General features: G+C 49.2%; 1 protein-coding gene across 2 annotated transcripts in view; it reads right to left on the reverse strand.

The window, feature by feature from the left end:
- Positions 1-12,682, reverse strand: part of LOC144170762 (lachesin-like) — a 52,127-nt gene extending 39,445 nt beyond the window's left edge. Inside the window, exon 1 of one of the 2 annotated variants that reach the window (XM_077700746.1) lies at positions 12,469-12,682. In XM_077700746.1, the coding sequence (XP_077556872.1) occupies positions 12,469-12,537 (69 nt within the window). In that variant the 5' untranslated portion in view covers positions 12,538-12,682. The remainder of the gene's footprint in view (positions 1-12,468) is intronic. The other variant, XM_077700747.1, reaches the window with a different exon arrangement.
- Positions 12,683-12,976: the final 294 nt, after the last annotated feature.

Genomic DNA, 12,976 nt, shown 5'->3' on the forward strand with positions numbered 1-12,976 from the left:
ACATGTGAGGGTCGCTGCTGCCTGTGGGCTTATATCCCCTTGAAAAGATCATCGGCTTTGCCGAGAATGCAGAGCATCACCAGCTCTGAAATTCAACAAGCTCGACAGATTTTTCAGGAAATACGGGGTGCTTTCACCAGCACTCAGGACCTCGCGGATCCGGGCATTGTTGACCATGTTCTTCAGCGGTTCCGCGCCTGCGATTAAAGACCCATTTCCCGCCAGAATCATGAACGCCGTGTACAAAGACACGCCCTTGGATGAAATGATCGATCCGCCCTAGTTTTTCCTCTGTAATTGATGAGCTGTTTTGAGATAGCCACTCAAACGGAGCGTAACCTTGACGAATCACGTGGCCTCTTTGATTAACAGTAGTAGCCAACCGTGTTGTCACGTACCGGGCGGGCAGGTAGTCGCGTTTGCCGGCCGTAATTCGTGAAGCCCGCTGCCGGCCGTTTCACGCTGAACAAGGGTGCATTATTCCATCTTTCTGCTTGTTCTGGCACCCACTGCTCACTCGAACGTTAAAAATAAACGAGTGGAAAAAAGCGAATGCAGACATATAACGCCCACAGTAGAGCCTGGTGATCCTTCCGGTTGAGCTGGAATTCATTATTGACATCCAGATTCGCCAAGATAAATGAAATCGTAAGTTACTACTGTTTGTTTTTTCATTCTATTTCTCCTGTGGTTACTGGGCACTCAATTCTTGACGTTCGTTCTACACTTGATCTTTTGATGTGCTGCGCTACTTGTGCGGTAAGTGTAATTTTAACCTTCGGCTCACATTGGTCCAGTATTCTCTTCCGACTTTCGCATAATTTTGCAGTGATCTGGACAGTACCAGGCAGCTATTAATGGCCTGGAATAACATAGCCATTGCACTTTGCAAGTCTGGCACTAGAATGAATCCTAAAAAAGGCAGAAAAAGAAAACTCACAAGTGACGTGGTTGTAGACCAAAAGGATGGTCCTCTACTATTGCATCATACAGCTGAAAAAAGCGCTGGATCTACAGAAACTTCGGGGATGTCCGCAGTTATTCGAAAAATTAAAATAGAGAGATAGCACAGAGAAGTGGTGTGTGCAGTGTGCTTTGGAAATATGCGACTGGACCTTAGCTGCACACATGAAGCCGCTGAGCCGCCACGCTCAGATCGACAGAACAATCGGCTGCATGTCAAACAAATTTAGTCGCCGTGCAAGTCCAGCAATAAGTCGTAAGAAAACATCTAAATGTTACATCATAGGCTTCTACGCATAGCTAAGTCACAGAGTGTCAATATTTGTTGTTAAATCTGTTCGCTCGAACCGACGGTCCATTTTACCTCGTTGTGAAAAGAGTGCACCCAATTTTATCCCGGAGGAAGGGATCGTTTCTCGCTAATAGACGTTTTCTCGCTGAATTTGTAGGCGCTTGCAACGCTCTTGCCATTCATAATCACGCCCGTCCGCAGTGTTCGCCATTCTTCAGAGTGTTGCATCTTTGCACTTCGGAGATTGTTCTGCACTTACGCCTTACCGGTTTTCACGGGGGCAAAAGAAGAGAGGGTACATAATTAGCAATTTTCTCGAACATCATGCAGTGTTGAAAGTCACAGGCCGAGTTTAATGGAACGCGCTTTATTACTTGTGCAACAGGTCTAAGTTGCTGCGGTAGAAGACGCTCGTGTGAGAAACTAATAGTATTGGACAACACTCGCTTTTCAATCGAGGTATTCTCCATGAGAAGATTTTGGGGCGATCTGGCACAAAAAATATTTTCGTTACAAAAAAAAAAAAACAATTGCAGTGAAAAGGACACAAAGAAATTGCACTTGCCTGCGAGGCAGATGAAGAAGAGAAGGGACGTCAAAGGTGCTCGTAGTTCTTCGCCCGACATCGTTCTAGCAAAGCAACCCATCGTTCGAGTCAATCGGAGGATTTATAAAGTGAATTACTTCTCCAGATACAAATAAAAAGAAAAAAAAATAGGCAAAGCACTGCGTGTTTTCAGCGGACGATTACAAGGGCGCAAGGAACTCGCCTCGAGTCGGAAGCAGACAGAAAGGCTGCGCGTATTTCACAGAGGAGTACAAACATATTTTCCACCCGGCTTCAAGAAAACCCGAACGGACGGACGTACGTGCTGGTGGGTCAACAGTTAGCAGGCGAGGGGTCATTACGGACAGCTTGTCAGCTCGGCACAGGAAAGCTCGCCGCGGCAGTGGCGGCCGCTTCCTGCCGCGCGGCAGCGGGGGCGTTAGCGACGGCGCGCGGTGGGACGAAGGGCTTGAGCCGTTATGCTCGGAAACTGGAGTTCGCGCGCTGGCTTCCCGTTTCCCGGGGCGAGGAGGAGCGATCGCGAGCGAGAGCGCTTTTCCCGCCATCGGGCGGCGCGTCCCGAAAGCGGGAACGTATTCAGGTTTTGGAGTAAACCGCTGATGGGGATAAAAATTTGACCTATTTGGGATTCTGAAAAAGCAACGAATAAGGGAACAGCGGGATACACGATGGTTGAGATACGATTTCATTAAAAAGTAGGCGAGAAGCCGGTAACTTTGGAATCGGGAGTAAGAATAGGCGAGGCTATAGACTGGTTAGATTTGGGGAGAGAAATAACTATGGGGTGATAAATATATTCTTTCACAAACGAAGAAGTAGGAAACGGGAATGGAAAGGCCCCAAAAATTATACCTAAAAAGGGAACCGACTCCACTCCAAAGTGACAATCTAGTTATTTCGGAAGACGTTGAATAAGAGGCAAGGTCAAAAGCAGCGATCACAGGTCGGAGTGGTGTCTGGTAAGGATAGACCTCAAAAGGAAGAGGATGAAACTGGGAAAAAGTAGAAAATACAAATTGCAGTCAGAATGAGAGACGGTGCAAGAGTTGAGAAAAACCATGCAGACTAAACTCGTGGTCTTAATAGGATAGATCGAAGATAATACAGGCATATAAATGCAAACCCAACGACGGTAATCACAGAGCCTGTAGACGCTGTAAGAGAAGGAAAATCTAGGAAAGAATCATCAAGGAACTATGCCACAAAATGAATAAACGTATTGGCAAAAGCAGCAATATGAAAGTGTCAAAGACGGGAAATGGAATTGTATTAACTGAGCCGTCTAAATTCATTACCAGTAACGGGCTTAGTGGCATTCGTACTTAACATGTTAAATGTTACAGAAACGTTAAGGAAGAGAGGAAGCTTAGGAGCAACAAGGAAGAAGCTAGATAATGGCAAATATAGGATAAATGTAGTCAGAGACGGAAGAGGTAACATTATGGGTACCATGAATAATATGATAACAGTGTTGAAAGCGTTTTTTGCTGAGTTTTACGCGACCAGCGCGTCGGCAATGCGGCGGAACTCCGCGTCTGTGCCTCCGGCATTTTGGCGGGGGCATAAAAAATCCCATTGGCATTTGATGTCAACACCCCTCCCACAACTCGCATCCCGTTAGCTCAAATTCACCAAATTACATTTTGCTGCCATGGAAACATATACATACTTATAGAATTGGCCAGTGGTCATGAAGACTGCCTTCAGGAGCTCTTGGTTGATTCATACGGATGGACTCATAAAGTGAAACAAGCAAAAGTATTTCGCCTATGACACACGCAAGGTGTCTTAAGTGCCTCCCTCAGTTTGTTCGCCGGGGAAAGGGTAAGCAAGCTTTTATTATCATAATTGCTTTCCTTGTATTGATTTATTAGCCTTTGGCAGACATTCACGCCCTTATTTGCCCCAAAGGCTCACAGATGCTCCTCCCGAGCACCCGCCCTGGATGTTCCTCGCCATACCAGTCACGACAACTGCGCCCGGCATTACGAGGAAGGAGCGCATTCCGGTTCCCGCACTAAAGTTCTTCGCTCTGGTCTACATTCCGCGGATATGTAAAGACCACACTCATGTGCAGACTGATGGGTCGGTGTCATCTACATCATCCAGTATCGGGGTGTGGATAGCGTCATCACGCACCACCATCAGTGCCATGCTCAGTCACAAAATTTCAACTACGGCTACAAAACTTCAAGTTCTGAGGGTGGCTTTCGCTCACATCATCAAGCAGCCCGCGTGGGAGTGGGCTATCTTCACAGACTCCGGGGCTGTCCTTAAATGCCTAGCGTCATTTCCAAAAGACTGGCTTGTGTCTGACATACATGCCCTACATCTCCAAGCGCTACAAGCGCACCATCACACCGCAGTCCAGCCCATTGTGGGATAACTGGCAATGTGAAGGCGGACATTGCTGCATCATTTGCGCATAACCATCGTGTATCGGCAATATCCATACTATTCTCAAGGAAAGATGCACGTCTTTTTGCATCTAACGTGGCATGGAACATTTAGCGAGCAACCTGGGATGACGTATCACGTCATTACGCGCCATTATTTTCCATTGATCCAAACTGCAAGTTCAAAATGCCACCAGGACTCTCCAAGCGGGTAGAAGCAATTCTACATCGAATGCTGTTGAGTGTAGTAGACATGCGCAACTTCCTCTTTAGGAGGTATTCATTGGCGTGGAATGCATGCCGGCAACCATGTGAGTGCTCCGCTATATCCTTGGCCAAGCGTCTGTTGCTAAGGCGAAGTTGTGCGCACGGCCCCCAGATCAGGCACCCCTCTTCTCCATGCCTTCATGGCGGCAAGGCAGGTCGCGGGCCGCGACGTGACCTTGTGTTTCCGTGCAAGGCGTGTGCGAATGATTCTATAGTTAGTTGTTCAGCGATGGCGTTGGTTACGCGAAAAAGTCATTGTTCCGCTCATGAGTGTGACAACCTTACCTGCAATTGAATCCCAGCCTCGGCGCACGCCTATTAGCGAGTGCGAGTCGGTCGTGGCACAAAGGTTGCAACGTGAGTGCAGTGGTCCGTTTGACAGCAGAAACTACATCATTCCCTAATTGTTGCCCACTGAATCCAAAGTAATACCTCGACGCCAAGTACTGTTGAGTGCAGTACAGTACGATCTACCTATCGCCAGACGCGTATGAAGTCGCCGCCGCAGCTCAGCTGATTTCCAGCCGCCATGCTCTAATGTCAGAGGTGAGTTCTTTTGCGGAGTGTGAAACATTTAGCGCATGAGAAAGCCAGCGCTAAATCGGCGTACGCGTGAACCATTTCTCCAAATAAATTATTCCGTTTTTCTACTCAACGACGTATTAGACGGCACTTACCAGAAGTAAAGTCGTGGATAAGGTGCGGGTGCACTTGCTTCGACATCCGCGGTGGCAGCCAACTGCAGCGTCGGACTGTACACGCCGTTCGCAGACGACTGCAGCGCCATTCGCAGCCGCGGTTTCATCCTCCGGTGATGCGCAGTGCTCGAGGGCGGGTAGAGCGACCACATAATGTGGGTTCGATTAATAATATATCTGTTGACGGCACTACCGATAATCGGGTTGAAACGCAGCAGACGATGTACGCTGGTGTGTGTTTTATTTCCTGCGATATGCGGGCGCAAAGTGCATGCGCTGGCACAGTGGCTACCGACATGGCGGTTTTCAGTGTTGTCAAGCGGAGAAATCGCGCGCTCAAGTTTTCAGTGAATACCACCTATGAGATGAAACGAATTACGTCGCCACTCTGTCCCCACTACGGTGTGCTAGAAACCCTCCAGCACCTGCTCTGTCGATGTGCTCGATTTAGCGCACAAAGAGTGTACCCCACAGGGTCTTTGGGATTGCCGCTTTCCGTGGACATTCAACTAAAGGACGTTTTAGGACAGTGGGCTCGTCCCAAACGTGCTTTGCGGGCTACAAAAGCTCTGATAGGGTACCTGCAGCACAAAGGTCCAGACCAGTCTCTGTTAATAACTTCACGCCTGTGTGCGCATCAAGTTCCTGAACATCATCGCCATCATCTTCATCACGTAATCGACTGGCATAGCAAGTTAGGCATTTTAGCCCGGCTAACATCGCCAGACTTCATTAAAGATCTCTCTCTCTCTCTCTCTGAGCCCAATTTGTACAATAAGCGAAGGTACACGAAAAGCACTAGCTTACACTTGAATATGAAACACAATTCTAGCTTCCGCGCTGCAACAGATCAAACCTGTAAAACTAAAGAAATGCGTGTGTGATCAAATCCGTTGTTCTTGGATCAAAAATACAGGCCCGGTCACGAGCTAAATGCCGCGTAAACGCTTTTGAATCTCCCGCTTCCGCTTCGAATAAAACAGACAGCCCTGCCAGAGCAGCAAGGCGCAGGAAACCCAAAAAGGGAAGGGGACGTATGAGGACCCTAACAGCTCGGCAAACAACACTGAACTGTTTGAGCGATGGCGAACACGAAGTGTCTCGCGCGTTCTCAAACTCAATTATTCAGAGCATTGCCGCGACGAACGCGCTGAATTATTCCGCAGCGGCTTCTGAACTCGTGGCAAAGATGAAGCTGCGATGCTGTCGAGATACGATAGCCAAAAGTGAGCACGATGCAAACGTGTAAGAGGGAGTAGGGATAAGAATTTTTAATCTTTCGCGTTGCTCTTTTTCTGCCGGCACTCTTGAAGATACGATCGGTCATTGGCCGCCGAAAGACTGATCTGTTTTACAAGAGTATTATGAGTCGCTAAAAATTGGAGCTTCAGGGAACGTTATCACCCTTGTTTCAAAAGGGGCGGAGGCGCGTGGTGGCGCTCCCGGCGACTGCAGCGGAAGCGCGCTTACGACTTTCGTTTGAGTCGCTCAGGCTGCCCCGTAATTAAAAGCCAACTTCAATTAAAACGTCAAGGAACATTCTAATTTCCTCAAGCGTGCATGAGCATCAAGATTGCATTTCACGAAAAAAAAAAAGCCAAGCTCAAAGCGGCACGGATTCTTGAATGCACACAAAAAGAAAATCTTACAAATGGTTACATTTCCACTGCGGATTTATATGGCATTGAAATTGCTCGATAGGTCCATAAAACACTACGGGGCTAGAACGGCACGGGACAGAACCACGCGCAACAAAATAGCGTGCGTTAAAAAAGTACCGGCTAAACGACACGAGTCGTATCAACACAGCAACAAAACAACAGAACGTCCAAATATCAATGCTACAAAAAGGCATGGCGGCGAATTAGTAGTAAAGCCGCTGTCATAACTATAGAGCTCCAGAACTGCAGGCAGCTGCGGTTTTCGCGAAGAAACTTTCGTTAAAATACAATCGGTTGCTTCAGCCTACAGCATGGCTGGATCTTTCACAGTGTCAGTTCTACGTGGATGGCTCCGCACAAACCAAATAAATTAATACACACCCTCTTGCCTTTCCGTAATAACTTTCTTAGCTAGGCGTATTTTATTCGCCATTCTAGCTCATCTCTCTATCCTACCTTATTATACCCGGTGGCTGCGTTTTAAAGCGAAGCTTTAGTGTCCTCCCTGATGCCGTTGTACGCCAATACGCCCGGCAGGAAAGCCAACTTTCTCTGAAGATGATGATGAATGATCGCGGCTGAAATGAAAGAAAAAAAAAAAAAACGGTTCCCGTGGCCGGAATCAAACTTGGGTGTCTCGCGTTATGAAGTTGGCGTCTATCCGATTGCTCCATTTCGACATGGTCGAAGTGAACGCGAAGCAGCAGGTACCGATTCGCGCCGTACACCCCCAAGCCCAAACGTTAGGCCTCCGGACTGCACACTTGAGATTTGCTGTGGGTATTCTAGAACAGTGGTGCGTACCTCCAAAGTAGCCTATACTCGGAGTGTGGGATTGGCCAATCAATGAATCCGTCACGAGAAAGCTTCGGTTTCCACCATCGTCGTTGTTGGGTGGAGGGGTGCGTGATTTTTTAGATGCGAAGCATTTCATGCTTGGGGCTGTGTCCCTCCCTCCCTTGTCGTTGTTTTCCGCCGTCCGCACAACCACTGCGCATGCCTGGTCAGGCACCGCTGATGATGATTCTGGCAGGATGCCCCTAGGGATTGGCCAACCAAAGAATCCATCACGAGATAGCTTCGCGTTCAACCACCGTCGTCATCTTCCCGTAGGGGAACTCTGAGTACCGCACCCCCACTGCGCATCCCTGGCCAGGCACCGCTGATGATGATTCTGGCAGGATGCCCCTAGGGATTGGCCAACCAAAGAATCCATCACGAGATAGCTTCGCGTTCAACCACCGTCGTCATCTTCCCGTAGGGGAACTCTGAGTACCGCACCCCCACTGCGCATGCCTGGCCAGGCACAGCTGATGATGATTGTGGCAGGATGCCCCTAGGGATTGGCCAACCAAAGAATCCATCACGAGATAGCTTCGCGTTCAACCACCGTCGTCATCTTCCCGTAGGGGAACTCTGAGTACCGCACCCCCACTGCGCATGCCTGGCCAGGCACAGCTGATGATGATTGTGGCAGGATGCCCCTAGGGATTGGCCAACCAAAGAATCCATCACGAGATAGCTTCGCGTTCAACCACCGTCGTCATCTTCCCGTAGGGGAACTCTGAGTACCGCACCCCCACTGCGCATGCCTGGCCAGGCACCGCTGATGATGATTCTGGCAGGATGCCCCTAGGGATTGGCCAACCGATGATGTGAAGCAGCTTAGGGTTAGAGACGCGACGGTAGCCGCTGCATACTCCGCTGCGGGCGCCACTGTATAGCTCCGTGGTATAAACGGCGCGCGCGCGTGCTTCGCTCCCCCCATTCTGCTCTCGCAACGCCGCGATCGAACTGAAAACTAATGGGAACTTGAGTCGACCCCATGGCTGCTTGGCATACTACTCAGGGTTCCCCTACGGGAAGATGGTGAATTATATTTTAATATGAACTGCCACGAGGACGAGCATGTGAACTCCGGGTCATACAGTTCTAAACGCGCTCCACTGCAATTAAATTCTGGCTCACAGCCCTTTCATACGCTATTGTTGCAGCATCGCTCCCTGTATTTTTTTCAATTCCAGTCGCATCGCCCACATTTTAGCCATATGCCATAAAATGAGGCGCCAAGCTTAAGCGTGCTCACCCGACCAACCGTAATTCGAGAGCGGCTTCTGCCTGGTTGTGAAGGCAAGTGATGCTCGAGACCGTCGAAGTAGTGGCACTCTGGCAAGTGATCCGGCGATAGAAAACGAAGCGCCGCGCTGGAGCGCGTTATGCCTAAGTGGCCGATTACGACCACACGCCTCCCCAAGAGTAACTCGTCACGTGATAAGCACTAGGAAGGCGAAAAATTGGGCACAAACTGTCCATGAGCATCAGGAAATGGTTTGGTTGGCCGCTCCGGGCTGATGCGTTTGGCATTGAAAAACTGCAGGAGGCGATGGTCGTTGTTACGCGATAGCCTTGCAATACAACTTGCATCTAGGTGCGGGGAAGTGCAACACAACTTATTAATATACTCAAGCTCACCAAATTGTGCGGACTACCTTACAGCAGGGGCCTGAAACTGAAAGCACATATTAATTCTCTTAGTCCCATTGACAGGTTGTGAGTGGTGCATGCATAGTGCGAGCTGCACTATCTCCCACCCGCATACACGACGGTGATCGCCTAATCTGGTTAAATAAGCTAGTCGAACAAAATGGGTCGATTGGGGCACATTGTGGACAGTAGTGGAAAGAGGTATCCGGCAAAACGTCTTGAAATGCTGTGGTACGTTTTTTTTTTTTTTTTTTTTTTTTGCAGAAGGCCAGCCACCATTCTACAGAAGGCAGAGTGCACCATCCAAATGAACCGCTATGTTTCACATACAATTCCCGTACGCTTGATTTTAGCAGACCACGCTGCATGAAAAAAACAAATACGTCTTGCAAGACCGGGGTATAAAAACGACGCCATTCAAAGGCGCCATATGCACAGCGCCACGGTATGCCATCCTTTCGAGGATCTAGCTTACGGGCAGGGAAATTACTTCAAAGGATATAAAAATGCGATATAAATATCTGCAATGAAATAAATGTGCAATGAAATGGGTTCTCGATTGCGCACGACTTACTGTAACATTACGGGCAGGGAAATTACTTCAAAGGATATAAAAATGCGATATAAATATCTGCAATGAAATAAATGTGCAATGAAATGGGTTCTCGCTTGCGCACGACTTACTGTAACATGCCACCACCTTTTTCCTAGTACTGCTGAACAAGGCATTTTACCTTCGCGAAGGCGTGCCGAACAAGCAAAGGTGATTGCTTCCGCGTATTCGGGTTCTTATTGCATTTATTATTACAAAAGGGGTCAAAATGGTGATACACAGTGTCAGTCAGGTTCTATCTGAAATACGCTATTTTCAAGCCATATATTTATTTGGCATCGTGCTTTACTTCTGTAATAGGTTGGAACAATATCAGAGGCTTAAAAGAGATAAACAAAATTCCGTTGTAAAGTTTTAATTTGTGATCGGTGTCAAGTATAATTTCCTTCAGAATGCTGGTGAGTTAGAATTTTTTATTTTATGTATTTATTAATACTGCAATCTTGGTACACTAACTCAGCAGGATGGGAGAAACCTAATTTACAGAAGTCACCTTCACGGCAAACACACACATAATATAGAGTAAAAAAAAAGCATCATGTAGGCAGATGTGACTCTAAAGCAGATACCGATTTTTTGGTTACCGCCTCGTAAGAGAGTGTTCCACTCGACAGTGGCTCTTGTGAAGCAAGAGTATACGAAGCAGTTGTTGCGAGGATTAAGCGATGAGATTGATAGCGCGTGTTGGTGGCTTGTACTGTAACTGTTGAAAAGCTAAGGAAGTTGGAGCTTTCAATAGCATACTGTCGAGTAACTATCTGATATAAAAATTTAAGACGTGGGATTTCATTCCTTTCATACACTATAGACAGTTTGCTCTTATGAAGAAGTGCCGTTATCGATTTGCACCCGTAAGAATTGTAAACAGACCTGACCGCCTTCTTTTGAATGTTTTCTAGTTTTTGAATATTGGTTTGAGTGTAAGGATCCCAAATAATTGGCAGATACTCTATTGAGACGAATAATTGTGTTGTAAGCTAGCCTAGGAGGCGCACAGAGGGGGTCGCGAACTTTAAAGCACGTCCTAAACAGAAGCGTTTTCGAAGAGAATTTGCCGAGAGTATCGATATACGTAGTCCAGTTAAGACCAACCAGATTTTAGGGGAAATCCCCAAGGTGGAGTAAGATTCTTGGAAGGAAAGTTTGACATCCACCTAAAAGCAACCATACGGCTACAAAGGAAAGATATACAGCTTTCGCAGAGACTTCGCAGTTGAAGAAAAATCCAAGCCAAGGTTCGCCACACGATGCCGTCGTCGCGATGCTGGCCTCACAAACCCGCAAACATATTGCACCGGTTCCGAGTCTCTTCGGTTGGGCAGCACAGCAGGTTGGCAGGGCCGGGGGCAGCCTGCAGCCACAGCCGACGAATTCCGGGGTCGCGCCATGATGCGACCCCCACTCCCAGCTCGAGGCGGTAACAGGAACGGCCGCACCCACTGCGGCTGCCCGAAGGCTCGCGCCGCTCGCGTAGGCGCCAGATCCCGCCACCTTCTGGGTTCCGTGGCCGTTTCGACCGCAGGTCCTCTCGAACGGTTGGCTGCCGGAAGGTCGGTGGCCCGGCGGGCCGGAGCAGCAACTGGCGGCAGCTCAGCGGACCGCGCTCGGGCCTGCCGATGGTTCAGCAGGCCATCCTCGCTGTCCCTGGCAGTGGTGACTGACGTGGCTCCCGGTGGTATCCGTTTGCAGGTCTCGCTCTCACCGACGGGTGCAAACGATTCCCATACTTGAAGTTGGGAGCAGCGGTACTCCGAAATCTCCTGTGACTGGCCGGAAACCTTGTCGACGACCTCGCCAAATAGGGTAACAAAGCTGCATTTCCGAGGGTTCTCACCCTTGCACGTTCGCTTGCTCGCAGAACCTGAGTCCGGCAACTGTGCTCCAGCAGCCACCCCCGCCAGGAGGCAGCTCGCCTGACTATTACGGGTTGTCGGCATCGAAATACCCATCCGAGTTATTTCGGCCTGGTGCGTTGGTCGGCAAAGCTGCGTCAGCATCAAGCAGGCGGGACTCCTGCAAATCGCTCACAGCAATACAAGCTGCCGTAGAGCCAGCGCCACCCGCAATACCAGCGGCTTATAGGCTTATACATCACCGGTATACGTCGCCTGAGAGTCCGTCTCTTCCTAAGACTGGCGATCTCTCGCTACCAACGAGCCCGCTGCCGAGCCGCGCGAAGCTCTTACTGCCTGAACGCAATCTCGAGATGAAACTTCACGGCATCGAGACACACGCACTCCGGAAGGGCGGAGACAACGGTCCCATTGCTCACGCTTCCCCCCGCGATTCTTCAGCGATCCCCCTCGCTCTTCGTCAGGCGTCAAATCGGCAAACACTCCGCCTTGAACTCGAAGCGCAGTAGCGGCGGGCTCACCGTGCGGTTTGCGAACTCCCAAACACCGCACCCTCGCTCGGTTGTGTCCCCCGCGCCTTCGGGACACTTAACCGGCAGCACCGGCGAAACTGCGCGGGGACGGCGCTACGAGGTAGGCGACCCGCCGCCATGCTGGAAAAAGGCTTACGTACCTCCCGTCTCGCAAGCGGGCCACGGTCCGTCGGACGTACCGCCTGGTGCGTGTAGGAAGTTTTAAACATTTGCCGTCATTGAGAGCTTGCTTCTGGGCTCGCTGGTACATTATTTCTTGTAAAAACACTGCGCTAAATTGAAATTAACGGAGTCGAAGGACGGCGGATCACAAGATGCAGGCTTACGAAAACGCAACTATCAACTGGCCTTTATTTTCCGACCCTACCGGAAAACATTGGAAACATAAACATAGAAACAGAAACATTCAAAACCACCACACAAAACCCTATCTGTGTTAAGTTCTTGATAGTTGTTATCGTCACCTCTTTTTTGCGTGGTCTCACTCAGAGCTGACCACATGCGCCCGTCTTCCCCTCTCTCTCGCTCACTGTTACACGGAGGACGTCTTTCTGCAGAAGGTGAATTTCCTTCTTTTTTAGGAGCCCCGATGGCTGGCTGACGCATGCGCCATGGCTCCCCGATGCCATACTGAAGGCTTCTATAATT

The sequence above is a fragment of the Haemaphysalis longicornis genome, unplaced genomic scaffold (genome assembly GCF_048455015.1).
Source record: "Haemaphysalis longicornis isolate Haplotype H1 unplaced genomic scaffold, Haemaphysalis longicornis Haplotype H1 scaffold_2, whole genome shotgun sequence".
Lineage (NCBI taxonomy): Eukaryota > Metazoa > Arthropoda > Arachnida > Ixodida > Ixodidae > Haemaphysalis > Haemaphysalis longicornis.